The sequence below is a fragment of the Prosopis cineraria genome, unplaced genomic scaffold (genome assembly GCF_029017545.1).
Source record: "Prosopis cineraria cultivar Desert tree isolate PC_DT_omini unplaced genomic scaffold, ASM2901754v1 PC5, whole genome shotgun sequence".
Taxonomy (NCBI): Eukaryota; Viridiplantae; Streptophyta; class Magnoliopsida; order Fabales; family Fabaceae; genus Prosopis; species Prosopis cineraria.
In genome coordinates, this window is record NW_026555336.1 from 9,701,248 (window position 1) to 9,714,442 (window position 13,195).

The following is a 13,195-nucleotide window of genomic DNA, read 5'->3' on the forward strand; positions in this document are numbered from 1 at the left end:
CCAAAATTTCAAATGGCTAAGGTTGATCCTAACTTCCTTTGGTTTCTTCTTTAATTTGATTAATTGGTTTAGGTGTTATGGTTAAGTGTGGTAAATGATGGATGTCATTGAAGGGAGCAAGAAAGAGAGGTAAAAATGGTCAAAGGAAAAAGGGAAAACGTCTTGTGTATATCATGGTTGATGCAGTCAATCATATGGCTACTATACAAGAGCATAGCGTTACAACAATGAATTCAATTTTTGATTCATTTGAACAGGATAGCCCAACAAGACCACTTGGTCCCACTACTATAGATATTGCAATGGAACTTTACCAAATTAAGGAGATTGTAAGTGATAAGGTGCTTCTTGAAAAATGTGTTGTGGCCTTACTAAATAGGATTGCAAGGGAGATGTATATTGGGCTTAAAGGAAATAGAAGAGCATTAGTGGCTAATTGAAATGCTTGGCTAAAAAATCACAAAAAATTGTTTTGTGCTTATTTTGGTCTGTGTTTTAAAACTTGCTAATGTTTTTGTTGCTAACTTAACTTTGTAGGTTTGGAAATTGATTATATTTTAAATGAAAAACATAAATTTAGGTCCTTATACTTTGCTCACGCTTTGCTATTAGTTTCTATATTTTTTTTAGTGTTTTTAATCCTTGTACTTTCATTTTTCATTATCTTAGGTCCTTTTAAAGTCCCTATACTTTGTTCATAGAGAGATCTAAGACAATAAAAAATGAAAGTACAGAGACAAAAAATACATAAAAAATAAAGGGACCAATAGCAAAAACGAATAAAATACAAGGACTTAAAGCTATGTTTTTCCTATTTTAAAACTTTTGTTCTATGTTTTAAGGATAAAAATATGATTAACCCTCATGATTATAGTACTGACCATGCATCTCCATTATTAATTCAAAAAGTGGCTTTAAGTGTGGTTTCTGACAAAGAGATAAATAAAATTCATGATTCTATTATAGATTAGATTGTACATTATGAATCGAACAATTAAACATGTTAATTTTCAATATAAATGTATGTTAAATTATTTTTTATATAATTTTTCCCCAACATATCAAACTTTATATTTTTATTCTTATTATTTAAAATATCAAAGTTTATGTGATTTAAAATTTTTTATCATGTTTTTTAAACATTTCTAATATATTACATTATATAACAAAAATCACAAATTATCATGAATGAATGTTCCTTTTTTTTTTGTAATTATGTACTTAAAAATATATTTTACTATATATAATTCAAACAACTTTTAATTTTCAAACTAACTTTTAAAAATTTATATCCAAATATAAATTTTATTGTCATAACTAGTTTTTACTAAACTAATTTTTATTAAATGAATTTTTAACAAATTCACTTTTTGAAACGAAAAACCGAATACACTGTGAAAAAAAAAATACAAAAATGATGATCGCAGCAAAGAAACCCAACTATGAAAACGAACCCACAAGAGCCAACTATAATCATGAAGGCAAAGAGGGTCCGTGCAACGTTGCTGGCACTCAAACGCGAGAATCAAATGTGAATCAGTAATTTCAAAAACTTGGTGAATAATTTAAAAATAATACCCCATTAAATCTAAAAATATAAATATATTTTTCAAAATAAAGTTGCAAACTAATAAATTTCTCGTTATCATAAAAATATATATTATTTTCTATTTTTACCTTGATCCCAATTATGAATATATTTTATCGTGCGTAAAAAATAGATGTATACAAAGATCTATATTAATATTTATAATGGATAAAATGAGAAAAAAATTTACACGTAAAAATTTTTTTATATGAGTGACACATAAATTTAAAAGAAATAAAATAGAGGAAAAAATTTTACTATATTAAGTCACTTATATTTTAAATCAATATGAGCTGTGAGAAAATACTTATATTAAATCAAAGAGAATATGTTTGTTTTAATAATATCTTATTAAAATATTAATATTTTAATATTTAATATTTTAAATATTATAATTATTATTTATAAATATTTCTCAAAACTTTATAAACCATCTTTTGAAAATTAGGAGCTCAACTAGTTATCTAAAATTGATAGGTAAATGCTTTTTTAATTCAAGTATGATTATTTGTAAGATATTGCTTTTACTTTTAAATTATATATCTACTAATTATGATGTATTTTTTTGGAGAAATTTTAAACTAAAAAATTAATTTTTAAATTGTGTGTGAGTATTTATATAAATAATAATAATAATAATAATAATAATAATAATAATAATACTTGAATTATCATATCAGATTATTTGTATTTTAATATGATATTAATAAAAAAATATAATATTTTTGTTAAAATAGTAGCCGGTTTAAAATGGTATGTTATTCTTTTATATGAGAAAGAAATAATATTTATTTTTATTTTTATTTTTATTTTAAAAACTTAAAACAGCATTAATTTTTATAGAGTATTTATTTGTAAAATTTTATAATTTTTGATATCATTTTTTATAATTTTATAATCAAATAACAGTTAAAATTAATATTTATTAATAATAAGGGTAGCATTATATTGTTTTTAAAAGTTGAAGTAGAATGTTATATAAAAATAAATTTAATATCTCAGACAACTCCAAATATATAGTTTAATGTTGAAATTAGCCTTCATCCCATATTTTTGAGGCATAAATATATTTTTATTGAAGATAATTTCATTCATTAAGGTACGATTTGACACTAAACATGAGCATATTTTGAGCCAAAACTTAAATATTAGTTCATCTTGAGATTCTAGTCATTTCTCCCATTAGCTTTAACCTGTTAGTCAAATCCATATTTTTTTATGATAAATCCATATATTATATTAGTGAACTAAATTAGTACCCCTTCATTAAAAAATATAAAATATTTTTAACTAAATCTTATCACCTAATAAAATAGTTACTAGTTACTTGTTTTCAATCTAACACCATTTTTTATATTTATCTATATTTAATAAAATATTTCACACTAAAATAAATATAAAATAATTTATTTATTAGGGCACTTTAAAAAATTAATAATTATATTTTAAAATATTAAAAATTTATATTTTTGAACATCAAATTTCTTAAAAAAATTTGCATTTTTTAACTCAGGAAATATGTTACTGATAACTAATTAAATAAATAGCTAGCAATCAGTTGGCGCGTTACACTAGAACAAATCTAAGTCATAATTAAGATCGTAATTAATATCGTATTATTAATGGATCAATTAAAGTAAGAAAGCAGATCTGCAAGCACGTGAAGATGGTACACCAGGATAATAATATTCTTTATTACTAGAAAAGTACTGATGACGACAAGGAAACCCAAAGATGAAGATGAACCACAAGAGACAAATATCATCACGAAAGCAAAACTGGACAGTGCTATTACGTAGCGCACATACAGCAACATAGGAGAGAATCAAATATAGCAATAATTTCAAATGGGATTGAAAGTCATTTTTCTTTCTAAACTTTTTCTTAAGAACGCCGAGCATCATGTATTAAAAGTAGTGTAATATTCTCTAAACAATTTTTCAGAACCAAAATTACTTTTTTTATTAGAAAGCCAGCATCTCCTTTATTATTTATTAACATGGAATAGCTGTGGGATTCACGTACAATAACAACAAGATATTTTAATTCATGTTAACCATCTAATATGGTTTAAAGGGGATAGAAATCACAATGAGAATGGCAGCAACTAAGCCTGATTTCAGCGGTGAATAATGACAAAATTAGTCAAAATGTCTTATTATTATTGTGTGGGTATCCCACAACTATTATAGGCCAACATATAACAAGATGGTGGATCTCTAGAGGAAAAGAAATTTTGGTCATGAAAAAATTATTTAAGGAGATATGTACTCCTCTCTTTTAATTTAGTGCACCCAACGATTCCTTAACAAAAAAAAGTTAATAGAAAAAAAAAGGTCTTTTAACCCATTAATTAATTAGGCTGGTCGTCATCATCAGGTACTAGTTGCTCAGTTTTCCTGAACAGCTTGTGTTGAATATGCTGAGAGAAAGTGCGAGGAGGGAAACGAGCAGGTTGTGAATCAATGACAAGCTCAGGAAGTGGCTTCAGAATAATTGTCTCTTTGGGTGGTTCACAGAACACAGCCCAAGAGATCCTTACCTTCTCCTTGTTCACGAGGCCTCTGTGAAGAATGCTCTTGTAGTTGCCATTGCTCAGAATCTCAATGGTGTCTCCGACGTGCATGAGGATGGAATCCGGCACGCATTTCGCCGTCACCCATTTTCCGGCGTAGAAAAGTTGCAGCCCCGGCACCATGTTGTGAAGAAGGAAAGTGAGTGAACTTACATCAGTGTGAGCTTCAACTCCAAGAGCCTTGTCAGGCTGAGGGCAAATTGGGTAATAGTTGATCTTCATCTGGAGTAAAAGCTCGTCCATTCCTCCAACTTCTTCCTCTAGCCTTCCTTCTTCTAGTCCGAGTCCAAGTGACAGCATTCCCAGAATCTTGCTCGCAAGCTTCCTCAGATGCCTTGCATACTCGCTTGTAACCTCACTGTACGCATACATTCATCTATGTATGATCATCGCAGTCTCACAAAGATTTGAAATATTACCATATTCGTATGGAGCAGGGACCATATGCATGCTAAATTAGTAGAAAATTGTTAGGAATGAGGAGTCCTCACTTAGGAATGAAAGGAGATGATAGATTGACATTAGTAGTAGCAGAATAACAAACACCATATCTTAATTTAAAATTTTAAGGTATAAGTTTATGGTCTTTTCACTTTATATATATTAGTTATTAAGTTGTAAGAGCCCTTTAAAGAAAGGAAAAGAATATTTTATTTTTTATAAAAAAAATAATAAAATGATAAAAAAAAACTTTACAGAAATTCACAAATCTCAATTTTAATAAATTTAAATTCAAGCTATCACCAATGGCAAGCGCACATAGGGTTGAAGGCGTGCAGTGCCCCCTTAACTTGGGGAAAATTTACAAGTGAACTTTTGTGAATCTTCCTTCATTGTCCCAATAATTTTAAACCATCAAAGCCAAATTAAATTATATTTGAGTTCAAAAAAAAATTATATATATTAAATTAATTTTCATTTTTTACATTTATTACATTTATATAATTCATGTCCTCATTGGCCCACACAATTGCGATTGCTTGAAAACAAGAAAGAAAACAAATGGGTAAGAGCAAAGAGACAACACCACATCCTATCAAAGCCATTGTTTAAGTTTATGTGTGTTTCTACTTTATTATACATCAATCTTATTAAATCAAATTTTATCAATACTTGTCCATCCACTTAGGACACTAATACCTCTCGTACATAACACATAGATAGAGAAATATATGAAAGAGAGATCTTACGTGTAGTCAGAGGGTGTTTTAGGCCAGATGGACAAGTCACGCTTGTGTTCGGGGAAAATAAGGTGGAAGAAGTAATCTTCCCACTCAAGCTGTCCACTGACATTGTTGGCAAGCTTGCTTCCATAGCCTTGAACATTCCCAGAGCTCTGATCATTGGCATACTTCTCCTTTTCCTCTATGGGCAAAGCGAAGAAAGTCTCGCCAGCTTTCTTGAGCCGATTCATGAGCTCCATTGGGATTCCATGATTCACCAGCTGCATCACTCCCCATTCCTCTGCTGCTTTCTTCAACCTCTCTCTGCAACTCCTTCGCACCTTATTAAAAATAAAGAAATCAAAGAAGTCCCGCATTTAGAAATTAGCTAGAAGATAGATTAAAAATATACAAAAACAATAAAAAAATGAGAAATAAAAAAATAAAGAATGAAAGATAAAAACAAATAAAAGAGAAAAAGAAAAATTGAATAGACACATGAAGTGTCTGAGATTAAAAATAGTAAGAACTCAAACAAAGAAAAAAAGAATAAAATAAAAAAACCAAGAAAAAAAGAGAAAAGTAGTGAAGGAAATATTAAAAATGAAAAGTGGAAGAAATCTTACATCTAAAAGTTAAAAAATAAATTAATAATAATATACAAAATTGGGGAAATGTCACACCTCCTCATTCTGTGAGTCCATCTCTCTCAAGTCCACTGTTGGAACCTCAGGCCCTTCCTGCTTCTTCTCTTCTTCAAACACGTCGACACTCATGTTTATCAGTTCTTCTTCTGGCCTCACGTACTCCTTTGGGATTGTTTGGATACCACTCTTGGCTAAGCTTTCCACTCTCGAGCCCACTGTACTCACCATCTTCACTGATAGTATTTAATAATGCTTCAAATTGATAGCTATAGAAATATCTATGACGTTTTCTCTCTCTTTTGTCTATGTTACTGACACTCAGCTGTATATGAGATCCTAAAGTTCTAAAGGTTTATATAGAAAAACATATCACACCCTGGCAGGCGAGGTCAAGGAGTTGACTGGTCGATGGAAGCTTGGAAGAACCTTTGTAATTAACCTACCCAACTAACGGTCTCTAGTCTCTACACAAATTTTTATTCCTAGTTAACTTAAACAACAAAAAAATGCAAGCAATGAAGGGGAAAGTAATCCTGGGGGAAAAAAACGTGTAGAGGGCATGTTTGATTGTGTTCGTGTTTTTTGTTTTTAAATGCTAATTTGTAATATAATTTTTAAAATTGTTTTCCAGAACAAAAAAAAAACTATTTGATTTTGAAAATAGTTTTAGGGTTAAAAATCAACTGACAATGGTAGTTGCTAGTGGTTAATGGTGATGATTTATAACAACAATTGGTTATAAATGATAGTAGTTTTCAATAATCAAACACTTTTATGGTCTTATTTATAAGGTAAAGAGAATATTTATTCTGGTCATATTTATATGACGCCTCAATAATTATTTTATTCATTTTTACCATTATGCCTCTATTAAATGTTAAGAAATTTATTAAGTATTAAAGTATTTTATTTTTAAACAGAATTAATGAAATTTAATATTTTATTTAGTTTTATTAAAAATATTGAACATGACTTATAAATAAAACTCAGGGAAGTATAGTGTGTTTTTAAAAAAAAATTAAAACCAAAACAATTCTAAGATATGTTTTCATTTAAAAAAAAGAACATTTTTGAAAGCATTTAAATTTGAACTACTTACTCGAGACAAATGTTTATTTTTATTTAAAAAAAGTTTTATAAAAGGACCAAAATTTTGTTTGGCCATTTTTTATAATTTTTGACATCTTTTCTATATTGTTTGGATCCTTTTATTGTAATTTTTGACTCTTTTCCTATAATTAACGCAATCCTTAATTAATTATTAATTTGGGTTTGGGCTTCTCATTTCATTAATGTTTGATCATTTCACACATTAATAAGAGTTAAATATATATGATAAGAGGTAGAAAGTAAAGTTATGCAGTTTAACCCCTACGATCAAAAGAAAATTTTCAAAGACACTTTTATGCATACCAAATGTGGTGAGGATTATAAATTAAAATAAGACCATACAAATAGAAAATGACAAAGAGGACTCAAGGGATAATCGATATATAAATTGAAGAAAAAGAATAAGTAAAAGGTATGACAAAGAGTTGTTGAAAATCAATAGAATGATTTTCAACATATACACGTCAGTTAGTAAAAGACTTACATAATTGATCAAGAAATTAAATCTATAGGCATCAAGGCCTCTTTCTACCATTAGAGGCACTTCTTCCTACAATATATAGATATGAAAGCAAATAAATTTTCAATACTCTTTATCAATGCAATGAAAAAGAAGAGATCTACAAGTAAAACAAATAATATAAAAATTTTAAAATAACATTATATGATAGAAAAAGGCTAGAGGAGATCATTGCACATATGCACGATTTCATCAAGAAATTTTAATATATGTCCTTCATAAGTTGATAGTGTATAGATTATATATCTAAAAATTCACTCACAATAAGATAAATTCCATATATTAGTTTACCTTCTAGTGGAGTTGTCAGAGGTTGTATTGTGAAGGACCAAAGGGTTGGTGTATAATCCCCTCATGTTCATACAATTGCCTTCATAAGGGGACACACCTTACAAATTGAGAGATCATGGTTTAGAGAATTTAAAATAATGTATGGAGGTTAACATGGAATGCAAGTGCAAAAACATCCACCTAAAAATTAGGGGGAAGTTAAATTAAGGGGTAGTTATTAGAATAAAAATAAATTATACTAACTAGTTAATTTAATTTAAACATAAATAATTGTAAAATATGATATACATCACAAATTTTGAAATCTAGAAATAAAGAAAATATGATATTAAATAATAGAGATCATGGTATATGGAAGTTATTCCTGATTCAAAAATTTTGCATTTAAATTTAAATTTTATAAATTTAAAATTTAAAATATTTAAATTAATAAGAATTAAGGGTAGTTGTTAGAATGAGAAAATCTATTATAATAATTAAATAAATTTATTTAAATGTAAATAATTTTAAAATATGATACATCACAAATTTTCAAATTCAAAAATAAAGGGGCTATGATATTAGGGAAAAGAGATCATGGGTTATGAAAGTTATTCATGATTCAAAAAGTTCACATTCAAATCTAAATTCTACAAATTTAAAATTTAAAATATTTAAACTAATAGGAATTAAAAGGTAGTTATTAGAATCATAAAATCCATCACACTAATTAGATAAATTGAGGAAGTTATGATACTTAAAGTTTTTTTAACATTTTTAAAATTAAAATTTATAAATTTTGAATTAATTGAGAAGTTATGGTTGAGATTATGGGAGAGAATATTCCAAAATAAGAGAAAGTAATTTTTGTCAATTTTAGAATTAATGTTGATATTATTTTTTTAAAAAAATATTTTTGACATTAATAGTGATGTAGATAGCATAGAATAGCAATATTTTAAAAAATTTATACATATCAAGTTTGGAAAAGTGTTTGATATTCTTTTGTTATATATATATATATATATATATTCTCAATAAATTCTACGTGAAATATAGAGTTAAGGAGTTATTAGAATAATAAAATAATTTAAATAACTGTCCGTATTAATTCAATTTTAAATCTAAACTTAATGAAAGAAAGCGTCACTCAGTGCCAATTACCAAACGGTACGACGGTAAGAGAAATACTTTTTCAGGTTCTATTTGTTGGATATTTTTTAAAAATAATTTTTTAAAAAAACTAAAAAGTGCAATCACAAAGTCAGAGTTTACAAAATAACGTAATCCATAAAAGAATCTCTCTCATCAACTATTGCCTCCTATATTAGAAGTGAGGGTTGAATAAAAATACAAAAGCTGTCATTCAAATTATGAGACATTTTAGCTAAATTAAAGAGTTTAAAAATATTTTTTAATTCAAAATATAAGACATCTTGTATATTTTCTTTTTTTTATTTGTGTGAAGGTATTTAATATAATTATATTATTATTTAAAAATAAAAATAAACATATATTTTATTTTTTATGATATAAAAATAACTTTTTTTAATATTTATACAAAAACTGAAAGTATATTACAATAAAATTTGGAGGGAGTACATGTTTGTGTTTGTGACTGACAAAGTTTGCATGAGGAATTGGGGAAAATAAATGAAGTCATGAAGAGTCCCAGCCCCCAAAAAAGTTGAAAAAAAATAAAAAAAGAAACACCAACGGCTTGGATAGTGATCTTATTCTAGGCACGCACATTTCAACTAACCCCCATTGTGCCACTGGTTTTGGGCGAAGACAGCACGCAGATTTCTCACTTGTCACTTCATGTCTGGTTCATTTTAGAATTTAGGTCGACCCTTTTAAAGATTTGAGTGTTTATTTTCGTACTTTCAAAAATAGGAAAAATAAATATGCATATATTTATAATTTCCCTTAATTTTGAATTACGTTTTGTAGTTTAATTTTTTTTAATCAAGTCCTTAAAATTTGATCTGTTAAATATGTTAATTTCTAAAGATTAAAATCCTTGAAATTTTTTTTAAAAAATTGAAATTAAGAAATTATATATTTTTTATTAAGAGATAATTATTTAAATTTTAGAATTAAGGGTTAAATGGTAATTTTGCATTTATACTATAGGTCTAAAAGTATTTAAGATTCTAAATTCATATTGGTACGATGTTCTCTTTCAATATTTAAAAATGATGTAATATTACCCCTACCAATAATAAATGTTGTATTTAACCATTAATTGACAAAAAAAATTATAGAAAACAATATCAAAAGCTATACAGAAAAGACCAAAAAAATTATAAATAAGTACATTAAAAAAATTAATATTTATTATATAAGTAACCTAACTTGCAATAAATACCAAGATATAAATATTATTTTTTCCTATATAAAGAATCAAAATACTACTTTAACCAGCCACTTTGATCAACCACCTTGTGATTATTGGATCACCTATGCTGGCAACAACACCATTGAGTAACTAATAATATTATATTTATTTTAATAATATCTTATTAAAATGTCAATAATTTAATGTATAATAATTTAAATATTATTATTTATAAATCTTCATTCACGATTTATAAGTTAACTTTTATATCTACAATTTCTCTAAAAATTACAACATAACCAATGCTTTGTGAATTGTGAGTTAAAAGTGAATGCGATTTGTTACAATAATAATAATTGAGTTGTTTTATAAATCTTAAATATGCAAGTTGGGCTATTAATTTTGTAAAAGAAGAATTATAAATTTTAAAGGAATATTTATAAATAAAAATTAATATTTAATAAGATATTATTAAAATAAATATATTAATTTTTAATTACTTTTCAGTGTTGGAGACAATAATGGTGATCCTATAATCACCCAATAGCTAGTTAAAGTGTTTTGTTGAAATTGAATTTTAGTCGTTTACATGTAAGAAAAAATATATCATTTATATTGTGGTATTTATTTGTATATTAAATAACTTAATTGGTATTAATTTATATTTGATCATGTCTTGAACAAAATTACTTTCAATTAGAGAATATTTTTGCACATAAAAAAATTAATGACATAATTTTTATAACACAAAATTTATGCCTTCTAAAGAATCAAACAAGCCCTTCATTGGGATTAAACATGCACTATATTTAGGATATAAAAAAATATATAATATTTACAAAAAAAACTTATTAATAGTAGGAATTGGCTTGCTTCTCTACAGAGGAGAGTAGAGGGAAGATCATTACATCTTTGGACAGTTAAATTGAATTTGATGATTTAAAATTGATAATTTTTAAAAGTATAAATTTAATTTGGACAATTCAAATTTAAAGTGGAGAAATAATGGAGAGAGAAAATAATAGAGAGGAACCCACCCCTTCATAATATTAGGACATTTCAAATTAAACACAGACTCAAAAAAAGAGAAATTCTTATGTAAATTGGGTGCACCATGTTATTGATATAAAATATAAATTGATTCTAATGTTAATGATAATAGAAAGAAAAATATAAAAAATTAAATATATATTTTGTTATAAGAATACAATTAATTAAAATAATGTTACATAAAATTTTATTTAAATAATTTGAAATATTCTAATTAAAATAATACAGATAACGTGACCCACCCAATTTTTCAAATGATCTCTCCACACCAAAAACAAAAGGCAAACATTGACTATTCATATCCTATATGTTGGATTAGGGGACCATCCTCCCAAATTAATGAAGCTTCTAGAAACTTCATTTGATAATATTTCTTTCATTTTAAATTATAAAACACTTGTAGATAAAATCTTACATACTAATAAACCTCATTAAATACACTTATAACAAACTTATCTTTTCAAGATAAAAATATAAACTTTAAAAATACTCATTATTTAATATATTGAAAAGAGAAGAGATAAAAATTAATTATAAATGAAAGAAAGGATAATATTAGAATTGGTGCATTTAATAAAACCTTAATATGCTTAAAATATCTTATATTTAAGATTAAAAAACTTTTTCAAAAGTGCCATATAATTTGAGATGAACGGAGTAGGTTTTTTTCTTTGTTTTTTTTTTTTACAGTCTTAGCTTAGCTAAATTCAGGGGCATGCCTCCTCAATCCTCCAGAATTAATGAAGCGTTATATTATTACTCTTTCTTTCTCAAATTATAAGACACTTTTAGGGTAGATTTGTCATCTCAAAGTATAAGACACTTCGAGAAAATTAAAATTTTATTAAATAGATTTATTTTAATATTACCATTTCTCTCTCCATTTAATACAAATTAAATATAGATTTAAGTTTATTAATGAAGGATATTTTTAAAATTTTCTATTTTTTTTAAAAAATAAAGTTGTTAAATTTATTTAATAAGATTTATTGATATGTGAGATTTTATTTAAAAATGTTTTATAATTTAATATGGAGGGAGAATTATTTTTGGTTTCTAGGATATCTCCATAACTAACAGTCATAAGATTACTTTTTTGAAAAATCTAAATTTTATTTAAAAAGTTGTTATCTCCCAAATAATACTTTTCATATACACCCACAAAAATCAAACAGTAAAATGATGTTTAAGAAACTCAGACCACTACTACACGTGCTACACCCACTTGAAAAATGTGGTTCAGAGTTTCATAATGCACAATCATATTCAAAAAACACACAAAATGGAGACAGGCAGGTGATGAACTTTTAGAATATTTCCCGTGGAAGTGGCTCTGTGAACTAACTTCCATATAAAAAAAGTGTTTTGAATGGAAGATGAAGTTTCCACAGGAAAAACCAAATGTTAAACTTTGGAAATAGAGACCGGCGCACGCTGTTTTGATTTGTGGTCCAAAATAGTTTTTTTAAAAAAAATTGGAAATTAAATCGCAGTAAAGTTTCTGAATCTCGTCTCCCGACTCATGCATGCGTCATGATAGATTTCGTTGGCAACAATATAGTCATCAGTCATGATATTCTCCAATAATCCGTTATTGGAGAATCCGATTTGATGCTTATTTCATTGATGAGAACGCCGGTTGCAGCAGCGGAGCCAAGACCTAAATTAGGAAGTTCAGTAATTTAATTTAAAAATTAATAATTTTTTAAAAAATAATATGATTACATTATGAATAAAATTATAATAATATAAGTAGATTAATCATTATTTTTTTAAAAAAATATATTAAAAAGGTTAATATAGTCTTTTATGTGAGATATATTTTTCATATCTATTGTTTATTATTTAAATATTACATATTTAATAAGTTTTAAAGATCAAATATTTTTTTTTGTTTAGTTTAGCAAGGTTGCAAAACTTACTCACACCAC

The 13,195-nt window shown here is 26.4% G+C and overlaps 1 protein-coding gene across 1 annotated transcript; it reads right to left on the reverse strand.

Annotated features, from left to right (window-relative positions):
* Positions 1-3,255: 3,255 nt before the first annotated feature.
* LOC129310951 (leucoanthocyanidin dioxygenase-like) lies at positions 3,256-6,284 on the reverse strand. Its single transcript, XM_054952852.1, has 3 exons — positions 6,010-6,284; positions 5,354-5,667; positions 3,256-4,521 (listed from the first exon to the last, which is right to left on the reverse strand). Exons 1-3 carry the CDS (start codon positions 6,199-6,201, stop codon positions 3,942-3,944), a joined length of 1,086 nt encoding a protein of 361 aa, XP_054808827.1. The 5' UTR covers positions 6,202-6,284; the 3' UTR covers positions 3,256-3,941.
* Between the last annotated feature and the right edge of the window lie 6,911 nt (positions 6,285-13,195).